This window comes from Perissodus microlepis, chromosome 3 (assembly GCF_051167445.1).
Source record: "Perissodus microlepis isolate ML-2025 ecotype Zambia chromosome 3, ASM5116744v1, whole genome shotgun sequence".
Classification (NCBI taxonomy): Eukaryota; Metazoa; Chordata; class Actinopteri; order Cichliformes; family Cichlidae; genus Perissodus; species Perissodus microlepis.
In genome coordinates this window covers 30,575,891-30,587,802 of record NC_140463.1, presented here as the reverse complement: position 1 = coordinate 30,587,802, position 11,912 = coordinate 30,575,891, and the positions used below count along the sequence as shown (strand labels likewise).

General features: G+C 42.2%; 1 protein-coding gene and 1 non-coding gene across 2 annotated transcripts; one reads left to right on the top strand and one right to left on the bottom strand.

Moving 5' to 3' along the window:
- Positions 1 to 10,046: 10,046 nt before the first annotated feature.
- mrpl52 (mitochondrial ribosomal protein L52) lies at positions 10,047 to 11,912 on the bottom strand. The gene is made up of 5 exons (XM_084924001.1): positions 11,828 to 11,912; positions 11,505 to 11,574; positions 11,110 to 11,177; positions 10,400 to 10,464; positions 10,047 to 10,326 (listed from the first exon to the last, which is right to left on the bottom strand). The coding sequence occupies exons 1-5, from the start codon at positions 11,859 to 11,861 to the stop codon at positions 10,174 to 10,176; spliced, it is 390 nt and encodes a 129-aa protein (XP_084780127.1). The 5' UTR covers positions 11,862 to 11,912; the 3' UTR covers positions 10,047 to 10,173.
- Positions 10,644 to 10,717, top strand: trnan-guu (transfer RNA asparagine (anticodon GUU)). Its single transcript has one exon. It is a non-coding gene; the product is annotated as a tRNA-Asn (tRNA).

The following is an 11,912-nucleotide window of genomic DNA, read 5'->3' as shown; positions in this document are numbered from 1 at the left end:
TCACGTTTATATTTCATCGGATCGAGGGGAATTAAACTCTTTTCTACATTTTCCCCATTCTGCACGCCACACTTGTACACAGTTTTAATAGTGATACCGGTAAAAATGAAAGTTTACAGTAAATGCCAAGTGTGTAGCTACTAGCCATTCGAGTAAAAGGTAAATGTAACCCAGAGGACACTTTTGTAGGTAAAGTAGGGTCAAAAAACTGAAGCACTGAGTGGATCTGAAGACTGTGAAGCTGCAGCTGTGAAGTTACTCAGAGATGTGATTTAGTAGTAGAAACGGTCAAAATATAAATAAAGGAAGTTAATGACAAAAAAATGTTCTGTTGCATTAAAGAGATGAAATTGTTAGCAAACAGTAGGGTTAAACTAATAAGCTCAGCAGAGGCTAGTTTACAGTTTAAGTATCTGGTGAAAATTCTGAATGAAAAGATGTAAATGATCAGCGTCAGAGGTTGAAATTTCAGGCCTACAGTGCAGTTAAACAAGAGACATTGTTGGCTTGTCACACCAGATGAATGAGATCTGCTTTATTTAGTGGTAGCTGAATGTGATCACTGATGGTAAGTCCACATCTGAGCATCACCAGGTGGGCTTGGTGAAGTCAGGTGTGTCAAACATATGATCACAGTGCTAGAAAATGCTTCACCCACAGTATAATCAAGCCCACGGGAAGGCTTTGGAAAACGTGAAAATACTGAATATTTAATTGACAACGAGACGCATGATCTGCCATAATATACCAAAGTAAACTAAATAAACTCTTAAATGACAGAAAATGGAACCTTGTGTTTTTATTGTTTTGTATTGAATAACATTTATTTATTTATTTTACTATTGGTTGGTTTCACAAAAAAGGGTATCAGTAACATATTACTGATATTGCGATTCTTTTTCTAAAAACATGGCATTGATTAAATTCATAGTTACATTTTACACTGAATGAAAGGGGACCACTCTGTTTTTGTTTTTATAGGTTATAAGACAATAGTTAAGATCGAGCTGAACTCTATTTGGGCCCTTTGCAAAGTGAGTTTGACAGCCTGTCCAACTGGCCCGGCTTTAGAGGTACGTCAGTAAACAAGGTTTGACAACAGCAATCAAAATGTGTGCCAGCTGATGCCATATTATTTCACTGCCATGTCTCCTACTAAATTTGTCTTTCTTATAGACAAAACTGGTTGTTTGGGAGGGTTACATCATTCCTGCTGCCTTCAGTTTCAACTTCTGCTGTCTCCAGATCAACATCTGTGGTTTTCTCCTCCTGTTTTTTTCCATTTCATTTCATTATATGCTCTTGTGTGGGACAAAAACAGTCATCAGAACTGAACTGAGGTGATTACGCTCTTACTGCAGTGTTTCTGTGTTTTCATGCACAGCCTTAGAGAAAGTGAAAAAAGCTGTCTGATTTCCGTTGTGCACAACCATCTAAAATCTGTTGTAAGTATCCATATAAGCTCTAGCCCTGAGAGAACAAACGCTGTGGACTAACACAACAAACACCTCAACCTACAGTAAGTGTTCTCTGCAACCTTCAGAAGCAGAGAAAACACAGCGCGGTGCTGGGCCTTCAGAGGAGAAAGGGTTAATAAGCAGAGCGGCACGAAAACAAAGATGGGGAAAAAAGAGAAAAGACAGAGAGAGATATGTGTGAAAGGTCATGTGTCACGTTTGAATTGATAAAGGGCTTTCACCAGGTTTGAGCCTGCTGCAGGAGAGCCTGGTGCAGCTGCTGGAGGGCTGCAGAGGAGCCGTCTGGATACAGTTACACCGCTGGTTGATTTGGACCCGGAGCCGGCAGTCATGTGTCGAGGAACGAGCTGGAAAAAATGATGGAACGGTCACATTTTTCAGAGAAACGCTTTCCAGCCGAGCATCTGGTATTCTTGAAACATCGGCTGCAGCCTGCACATGCGTGTGTGTGGATGCTGCACCTCTTTGTGTGTGTGTGTGTGTGTGTGTGTGTGTGTGTGTGTGTGTGTGTGTGTGTGTGTGTGTGTGTGTGTGTGTGTGTTCGCATTTAAAGGTAACGTTTTCTCTTAAAACATGCCATTAAATACACAAATAAAAACAGTTTTACAGAAAGAAAAACAAGAAAAAGAAGCGAGTAAGTCAGCTGAGAAGAGGGAAGGGATGGCCAGAAATTATCTCATAGGTTTGGGGATATGATTCCCTTTGCAAGTTCCTCTCCAAAAACATTTTTTTTGCAAGCAGCCTCCTCCCCGTCCCTTAATTCCTCTTATTTCCTCACCCGCTGCAAAATTGTTCTTTTTATGAGGCTGCAGACTCGAACCACCCCTCCTCTTCTTACCACAAGTATCTCTGGTCTGTTTTTGCTCTTTCTTCCTCCCCCCTTACCCTTTTTTTCCTCTCTGGTTTAACTCTTCACATCCACACAACAGAAAATGGTAAATAACAATAATGATGGATTAACCACAAACTCAAAGCAACATAAAATAAATTTCAGGAAAAGCAGGTTGGTATGAGGAGCCCGACTTAAGGAGAATATTTAAGCGACTCTGACCTCGCCTGTTTTACTTTTAGTTTTCAGCACTTCTATCTGCGGCCCTGTTTGTGCATTTTGTTCTTTATGAATGCAGATTTTGTTGAGGCCTTATCTATTTTAGGTTGTAATCTGATAACTAGCTTAATGTTGTTTTTAAGGAAAACAAAAGACAGTAAAAAGAGCAATATAGTCCATGTAATGCACCACTTCCTTGTTAAGTCGAGCTATCGTTGGTTTCTTAAAGCTGCATTTCTTCTCTTTTGGGGTCATTGTTTGCTGGAGAAAGAAGTTGTCATCACAACACTGACAAATCACTGCATGTTGTAAACTTGTTAGGGAAAAAATTGTTTATTTATACATCCAGCATTTATGCAGCAACACTCTGGGCTCAGGTTTCATGCAAACTCGTGATTATAAACCTCAGTTTTGCACGCCAGCATATCAGGAGGGGAAATTTGGGTCTTTAATCTGTTAAATGTTCTGTAAACAAAACTCTAAACAAAAAGAGCAAAATGAGAGAGGTGGGAGTAAAGTTTGATAGAGAGCAATGCACATTCAGCAGGGACGTTACAGAGTAGTGGCCCACCCTGAAGTACATTTCTGCATAAATGTGGTACCTACAGTCGCGGTAAAAGGAAAGTATACCCTCTTTAAAATGCTATATCAGCACAAACACCTCATACCAACTGTCAGCACAGTGGTAGAGGCATGATGGAGCCGTGGGACCTGGCCACCTTGCAGTCACTGAGTCAACCACAAACTTCTCTGTTTGCAAAGAGTCGAACATGAGGCCATATTTGCCCAAACTGGGTCAGTGATCACAGGGATCCCAAGCACAGCGTCATATTAACAAGAGAATGGCTGAAAAAAGAAAGAATGAAAGTGTCGCGATGGCCCGATTAAAGTTCAAACCGCAGCTTGATTGAAATCCTGAGGTGGGAGTTTAAGCCAGCTCTGCATAAATGACTGCAAATTTCAATGAACAGAAGCAACACTGTAAACTGTAACTGGATCAAAATTCTTCCACTGTGATGTGAGAGACACAAAAAACGTATTTAAGTCATCGCTGTTATTGGTGGATCTACAAGCAACTGAATCATGAGGTTTTTCACACACTGGTTCTCTGTTTCTACTCTTCTCAAATTCATTAACTAACCTGTTGTCTTGCAAAGGTTGTGTGTTAGTGAATGAGACCCTCTGCTTCACTTTCAGGAGTAAACCTGACAGAAGTAACCTGACTAACCCCTCGGTTTCCACTTTTTTTCTCTGCACATCTGCTCGACCTTTTTCCTCCTCCTCTGGCTAAACTCTCTGTCACCTGCTGTTTCCATTTGTCTCAGTGGACTTCTCTCCCGCACTCTGTCGACTTATCCAGCTGCTGCTCTGTTCGAACAGTGAAGGATTTGTAGATACTGTGTGGGAATGCTTCCTGTTCCAGCAGACAAAACATTAGGCTTCAGTTACCCGTGCACTTATCCTAAAGTTTCTATTGTGTCTTATACAGATGCAATAACAGAAGCAAGTTAACTTCGGGAAAGCAGCTGCATTTAGATTTTTCATTTATCGTGCTATAAAACACAAAAGCTCTGTCTGTCTGTTTGTTTCTTTGTCCGCAAACTCCTCCTACATGATTAAGAGTTGAGCTGCTAAAGGTGGCACACAGGTACCTCCTAGGCCCCTCAAGGTCCTTATCTATATCAGACATTATGAGTTCATCATGTTGTTTAGCAACTACCTACCAGTTTTTTCTTTTTGCTTTCATGCAACTACAACGTCTCACGAATGCATTCTGTGATTTTAACTTCATGACAGTCTCAGTTTTGTCTGCAAAAGCCAAATTACACATTACAAAAAACAATGTTAGCGTGTTGCCTAGCAACCACCCAGCTGAGGGCTAAAATGACTCTTTGTTTGCATTTTTGCACCTATAACAGTGTACGACAGCACTGCGTCGTTTTAAGTCAACATGCATTTAAGTCAACATGCATCATAGCGGTCAACACCACAAACAGGTCAAGCAATACTGTAGCATGGGAACAAACTGCCTTTAAATGGATTGTTCATTTTTTTATATATACTTGTTGGCACGGTTAAAAAATAAAACCATGTTATTACATAGAAAATCTAGGACGTTACTGGCGTGTGCTGAGCAAGTAATGATCTTCAAAGAATTGTCTTAAAAGGTTGAATAGCCAACTATTTAAACCCCATTAAAGTCAAGAGATGTTTGACTGGTTATGGGTTATAAAAAAGTCAATTGTGTTACTATTTGTTCTGAAGAACAAATGGTAACCTTTAATTTCCTGTTCGAAGCATCCATCAGAAAATGGGTCCATTGTGGTCATAAAGAGATGGACATGGTCAGCAACAATACTCAGGCAAGCGGTGGTGTCTAAACAATGGTCAGAACAAATGCTAACCTTTAATTTATTATGATTAGTAGATTAGAAGGGCCCAAACACAGGACACAAGTGGCAAAGGTCAAGAACAAATGTAAGCTTTAATGGTTGAAACCCAAGTCTACTGAGATAAAACAAACCTTAAAGGAAACCAAAGGCCAAAATGAAGTCCAAAAACATAGGGGAGGGGAAAAAATCCAAGGTATGGAGACAAAGCAGGAACAAAGACTAACTAAACTGGAAGGACCGACCAAATGAAAGAAAAATCTGAGAATGGAAAGATAGAGCCATTTGCGCAGAAGATTGAACACAGGTGAACACAGTTAGCAACCAGCAACATAAATCAGGCAATCAGGATGGACAGACAGGAAGCAAAACTGACCCAGGACACCAAAGAAAACAGCCCTTCAAAGTAAGACAGGGGAAAACCAAAGGAGGCACAGATATAACACAGGATAAAGAAAACAAAGGGTTGATCCATAGACAGACTGAGACAGAAATGATGACTACGGCTACTGACCCTAACACCAAAACATCAGTAAACACATAGAGCAAAGCCCATCACAAAAACAGCCATAAAGTAAACAGTGACTGGGTAATAAAACAAGAACTCACTGTAGAATAATCACGAAATTAAAAGCAGAAATCCAAAACTTCAAACACTACAGCAGAAAATCTCACCAGCAGTTCACAATTAAATCTATTAAATAAGAATTCAAAACAGTGAAACAAGGCCACATTTTGTGTAGCAGACATTTTTCTGGTTTTTCCTCCTGTTAGTCTCGTCAGAGCTCCTTTGAATTATTGTGGGGATCTAAAACTCCAGGTTAAGAACCACTGCATACTGCAAGTAGTTATGTGGCTTCAGTTACTTTAAAGAGTGTCAGATTAACAGTGTCTTCTCCCTGTGCTCCTTTTAAATGATACTGCATATGTCCTGTGCAGTTCTAGGCAAACTGTGGTGGTGCTCCCAGACAGCTCTACATTTTGGCCTGGGAATCAGTTGTGTTTTTGAGGTGATGCCATCTTGATGGGCAGACACTCAGAGGACACAGTTGTGTTTAATGTATGAGAAAGATGTTGCTGATAAGTTGCAGGGATTGAAAATGCAATAAAGGAAACAAACTGTGACAAGCAGCACATTCTTTCACTCCGTTCCCTTTGTTTTGTGAACCAGTTTGGATGTCTGTTTGGAGCTGCTGCAGAATTGACTGCCAAGCATCTGCTCAAAGTTGTGTCCGGTCACAGAGAAGGATGCACATGAAACCTCTGGCAGACATGTTGGCTTCCATTCTTCTTTCTCCTCCCTTTTCTCTCTGTCTCTGTCTGTCAGCCATTTTAATGCTGAGCTCATACAGTGTGGCTGGGCGGGGCAAGACCAACCATCGGGCTCAGCACTCCTTCTCCATGCCAGGCAGGAAGTGGCCAGGACAGCTGCTTGCAATTCAACCTGGGACTTTGTTTGGGTGACCTACATTATGACTTCTACTCTAAAACTTCAGTACCACTTCTTTGTCTCTCCTTTTTCTCCTTCTGCTGGTTTTCAGTGGTGGACAGAAACTCGCTCACTCAAACCATATCTGTGCCCAGCCAAAGAAAAGCAGATAAACTGATCGGAATTTAAAATTTGCAATCAAAGCTTTCCTCCATATCCCAAATGTGCTCTACTGGACTGAGGTCTGGTGACTGTGCAGGTCATTTGAATACAGTGAACTCATTGTCATGTTCAAGAAACCAGTTTGAGGGTTATGACATGGTGTGTTATGTCAAAGTTGTTATGTGTTATGCATTCTGTGATTTTAACTTCATGACAGTCTCAGTTTTGTCTGCAAAAGCCAAATTACACATTACAAAAAACAATGTTAGCGTGTTGCCTAGCAACCAGCCAGCTGAAGGCTAAAATGACTCTTTGTTTGCATTTTTGCACCTATAACTGTGTACGACAGCACTGCGCCGTTTTAAGTCAACATGCATCATAGCGGTCAACACCACAAACAGGTCAAACAATACTGTAGCATTGGAACAAACTTCCTTTAAATGGATTGTTCATTTTTTTATATATACTTGTTGGCACGGTTAAAAAATAAAACCATGTTATTACATAGAAAATCTAGGACGTTACTGGCGTGTGCTGAGCAAGTAATGATCTTCAAAGAATTGTCTTAAAAGGTTGAATAGCCAACTATTTAAACCCCATTAAAGTCAAGAGATGTTTGACTGGTTATGGGTTATAAAAAAGTCAATTGTGTTGGGGGGGGGGGGGGTAGATCAAAAGAACAAATGGTAACCTTTAATTTCCTGTTTGAAGCATCCATCAGAAAATGGGTCCATTGTGGTCATAAAGGGATGGACATGGTCAGCAACAATACTCAGGCAGGCGGTGGTGTCTAAACAATGGTCAGTTGGTACTGGGAGGCCCAAAGTGTGCCAAGAAAATATCTCCAACCCTACAACACCAGCAGTCTGAACTGTTGATATAAGGCAGGATGGAGCTTTTCTTTCCATTTGTCTGTTTGTCTGTTGTTCAGTTTTAAACTGTAGCCTCCGTTTCCTGTTCTTGGCTGAAACAGTGTGTTTCTGCTGCTGTAGCCCTGCTTCTTCAAGGTTGAACATGCTGTGCATTCAGAGATGCTCTTCTGCATACCTTGATTTGTAACAAGTGTTTATTTGAGTAACTTTTCCTTCCCGTAAGCTCAAAGCACGCTGGTCATTCGTCTTCGGCGTTGACCACTTTCACCTGCGGCTCACTGGATGTTTTGTCTCTTTCAGACTATTCTCTGTAAAGAGATGGTTGTGTGTGAACCGACAATCATACACTTTCAAAGTCACAAATCAATTTTCTTCCTCATTTCGATGTTCAGTTTGATCTTCAGCAGGTGGTCAAAGGGACCATTTTTTCTATATAGGTGTCTGAATTTTTTTAATCACTTATATCAGGAACATTTTAATAATTAATTATAGAATCGGGATCTATTATTTGGATTAAAGGTTTGAAAAATGTTTTTCACACCTTATTTCACTTGTGCTCGATTAGAAAGCACTGCATCCTTTTCTCTTAGTAAACCTGGCTGTATTTCTACAAAGCCACAACTCAAAAACAGAATGAATGTAGTCACTTTGGCAAGAACAAGCGAGTATTCTGTTGATAATTTTACTATTTCTTTCCCTCTTTGATTCCAAATGAGTTTTGTTTTTACACTGACATGCTGTCATTTTATTTAAGTACATGTCCTGATTTAATGTTTCACTCCTCCAGCTTCAGCCCAACCTCAGCTTTGTCACCAACAATTCCCATAAAGCGCTGGAGATGATTTATGCCGATGCTTCTGTAGCATGAAGGGCAAACAAGTTATACCACGGAAGCCGCGTGGTTAACTGTCCAACTAGCAGCAAACAAGGATAATTGCAGCCTGCGGGGCCAGCTCTCTGTCGTGTACATTCAGGATACTCAGACTGTGTAATTTTGACAAACATGCTACTAAAACTGCCCCACACCCCCACATCACCCAGGTCAGGAAGCGGTCTCTGGGACAAAGTTGCTGAATCAGACCCTCCACAAACTAACCCCCCTCCCCCCAACCTTTTGCCCCTCCAGGAAGTATCTGCCCTCCTCATGTCTGGTCTCCGGCTGAAGCTACAGAGGTCTGTCAGCTAATCCTCAAATATAACCACATCTGTCTCATCCTTCAAGCGCCCACCTTTTCCTTTATCCTGTAGCCCCTGTAACCTCACCTAACACCCCCCCTCCAAACCTCCTCTTGCCTCTCTCCCTCCCTCCATCCATCCATCGCTGACTTCTGCACAATAAGCAACATCTGGTTCTCATTTCCACAAAACCAAAACAACACAGGGAGGAGAGGAAGAGGGGAGGGGGAGGCTGGGAGGAGTCGAGAGGGAGAGGCTGTTGAGGAGAAAAGACATCCATGTGAAAAGACAGTGAGTCAAGTGAAAGAATGAGGAGCTCCATTTCTCACTGCCGGTCTTTTATGATCCAGGTGTGAGGATGTGTGTGTGAACTTAGAGTCACCTTGCTGAAATTTCTTACACCACTTCTTTTTTTTTGTCTGTTAAGTCCCTCTGTGGTCTGCACCACGTCCTCCCACACTGTGACACTACAAAGAGTCAGCTCCTTTGGTCAGCTGTATGAAAACGTTAAGACACAGAGGAGGTGGGGGGAGGTTCAGAGAAAAACTTCCCATCTTCCACGGAAAAGAATCTGCAACTCAGCGGCTAGCAGCCCTAATTACATGGGACTGTGCTGAAGTCTGCACAAGACCCGGGCAAAGAGAGAGACGGAGGCAAAATGTGAGGAAGGGGGAAGAAAGGAGGGTGAGAAGACAGGCACGGGGGGGGGCTTACCTCATTTCGTAAATACTGAGTTTACAAGTCAAAGTCGCAGCGAATTAATGCTGACTAAACAAAGGCACAGCTGCTCCTTTTAACAGCCAGGGTTGGATTTTGTGCCGTCTCACACGTTAAAACAGATTAAGGTCGGTGCAAATCTACCAGTGCTGAAACTCAACCGTCATCTTATTGGCTTTTTTAAGTGTTTCTGCATCTTCATTATCCACCTAAAAAACTTTGAGTCAACACCAAAAAGATCACTTTCCAAACTTCTTGCCAGAAACTCGCCTGCAGCCGGATAATCGTCTTTCCAGGCACCAGGCTTGCAGGAAGGGCCGATGAAAACCCCAGATTTTCCTTTTCCTTAGTGCATTCCCCAGGAAAAATAAAGAATGTGATCTTTTGACCATAAAGCTTACTGTTATCATCAGACCTTGTGCTTTTATAGCTTGGATTTTCCTTAAACCTTATCTCACACAAATCAGTGTTTTAGTTTGGGGCAGGTCTCCCAGAGCCACTCAGGACTGAGGGGTTTGTCAGCTAATAACACGGTAACTGCAGCGTGCCACAGTGTGAACCCCTCGCTCTGGTCCTGTATCACTGCTGCTTTATGTGTGCCAGCTCCTCCCTTTCTACTGCCAGCCCAGCAGTACTGCTCTGCGCCCAGCCTCAGACAAAATGGCGTTCGAGCCAGCTTGCGTCCTCACAGAGGAGAAATGCTGCATTCTAGTGGAAGCAGATGCACATGAGCTGAGATTTTACCACAAGGAACCACGAATGCATGACAAAGTATAAAGAAGAAACATTTTATTGCATGAGTAGAGAAAAACACAAATAACAGAGCAGACGAAAACCCATCATAAATACATCCATCATCCCGAATATCAGCATGGAATATCAGAGTTAGGATAGTCGGTCTCTAACTTTGAGATTTCTTCTTCATTAGTAGTTTCCCTTTGGGTTTCAGCAAAAGAGACTTTTTGTGCTCCTCCATTCTTTTGGCCTCCTCCTGTTTCTCCCTCCACGCCTCCATCCCTCGGTCCACCTCCGAGTTCAGCATCACAATACGTCTCTGAGAAGAAAAAGAGATGAACAGATGAGTGGGAGTGCTAAAGACGATAAGGAGGTTTTTATGTGACACTCACAGATAGAGCTTCTCTCTCTTGCCGCCTCCTCAGCTGGCCTTTCATTGGAGGTGCCGGCCGTCCATCTGTGCATATAAGAAGACAAAGTTGGCACAAAAGCAATCAGCTGGTGCAGCTTTGTCAAATAATTTCAGGCAAAATGCATTCAAAATTTATCAGGATAAGAAGGAAAGAAACACAAAGAAACTCACACAGATCAGTATAAATTAGCATGGCTAGCTCAGTCAGTTACACATGACCCACAGTCTCTGTGGCGCAATCGGTTAGCGCGTTCGGCTGTTAACCGCAAGGTTGGTGGTTCGAGCCCACCCAGGGACGATGTCTTTATGCTTAGAATTCAAGCAAAATTCTGTTCACACAATTTCATTGTACATGCACACGACGATAAAGAGCTATTCTACTCTATTCTAATCTTACATGGTGCACCACCTGAGGCTGGTTCCAAACAGTGCGTCGGTCCCCACACGCTCCCACATTATAATGTCCACCTGTGTTTACAACCTGGTATTGTGGATAGTTTCTCTCTTCAAAACAGCAAATCACAGTGGTGATTTTTTTTTTTTTTTTTTTACATCTCATCCACCAGGATACTGCTGTAGACTATTTCTTCTGTTTTCCTTTATTTACATTTTAAATGATGTCCTGTAGATGGTCCACAAACAATACAGCTTTACAGATTTTTATTTTTCTCTATAAAAAAATATAAATACCTGCAAACGACCAATCAGGCAGATCTGTCAGAGGCCCGTACTCTGTGCCGCTTCTAGCAAGTCCATGTCTGCAAGATAACACACGCTTCAATAAACCTGCACAGTCTCGTTTTTAAATGGTTTTCAGTTGTTACACATTTAACCTGACTCCATCCCAGGTTCTTAAAAACAAAGAAAAAAATTAAACATCTGCATTTCTCCTCGTATACTTCATGCTGTTGTGATGCTGTGAGTGCAAACTTTATGTGTTATAATGAAGCTGCTGCTGACGACCATTCACTCCTGCCTGTGAGGCTGCTGTGAGGGTGTCTAAAGGTTTTAATTAAAGGTTTCATCCAGTCGATTAATCCACATTCAAACAGCTGAAATCTTTATTTAAATGACAGTGAACTCACTCTTTCCGCCACTTCTCTCCAGCCTGGACTCCACACGTTGTGCTGAACTGTCTGCTCGAGTACCTCAGCACTGAAAACAACATCACACACAAACAGTCACCTACACGAGCCTGTTTAATCAGATATGTGGCGTTTACGAGCAGGTACACGCACTGTTAGCATTAGCATTAGCTTTGCTCGTCAACATCACCGCGTTGACGCCGGTCACTCGCACAGGCAGCGAGCCTGGTAAAAGCAGGTTATTACAGCTACCACACTCAGCTTCAGCGATGAAACCGACTACACACACACAGGGAAATATGCGAGGATAACCTCTGTCTCACCTGAGCAGCACAACGTCCTTACGGGGGCCGCCATGTTGCCTGCACAATTTTGAGCCTACCGCCAGGGGGCGCCAAAGACACACCG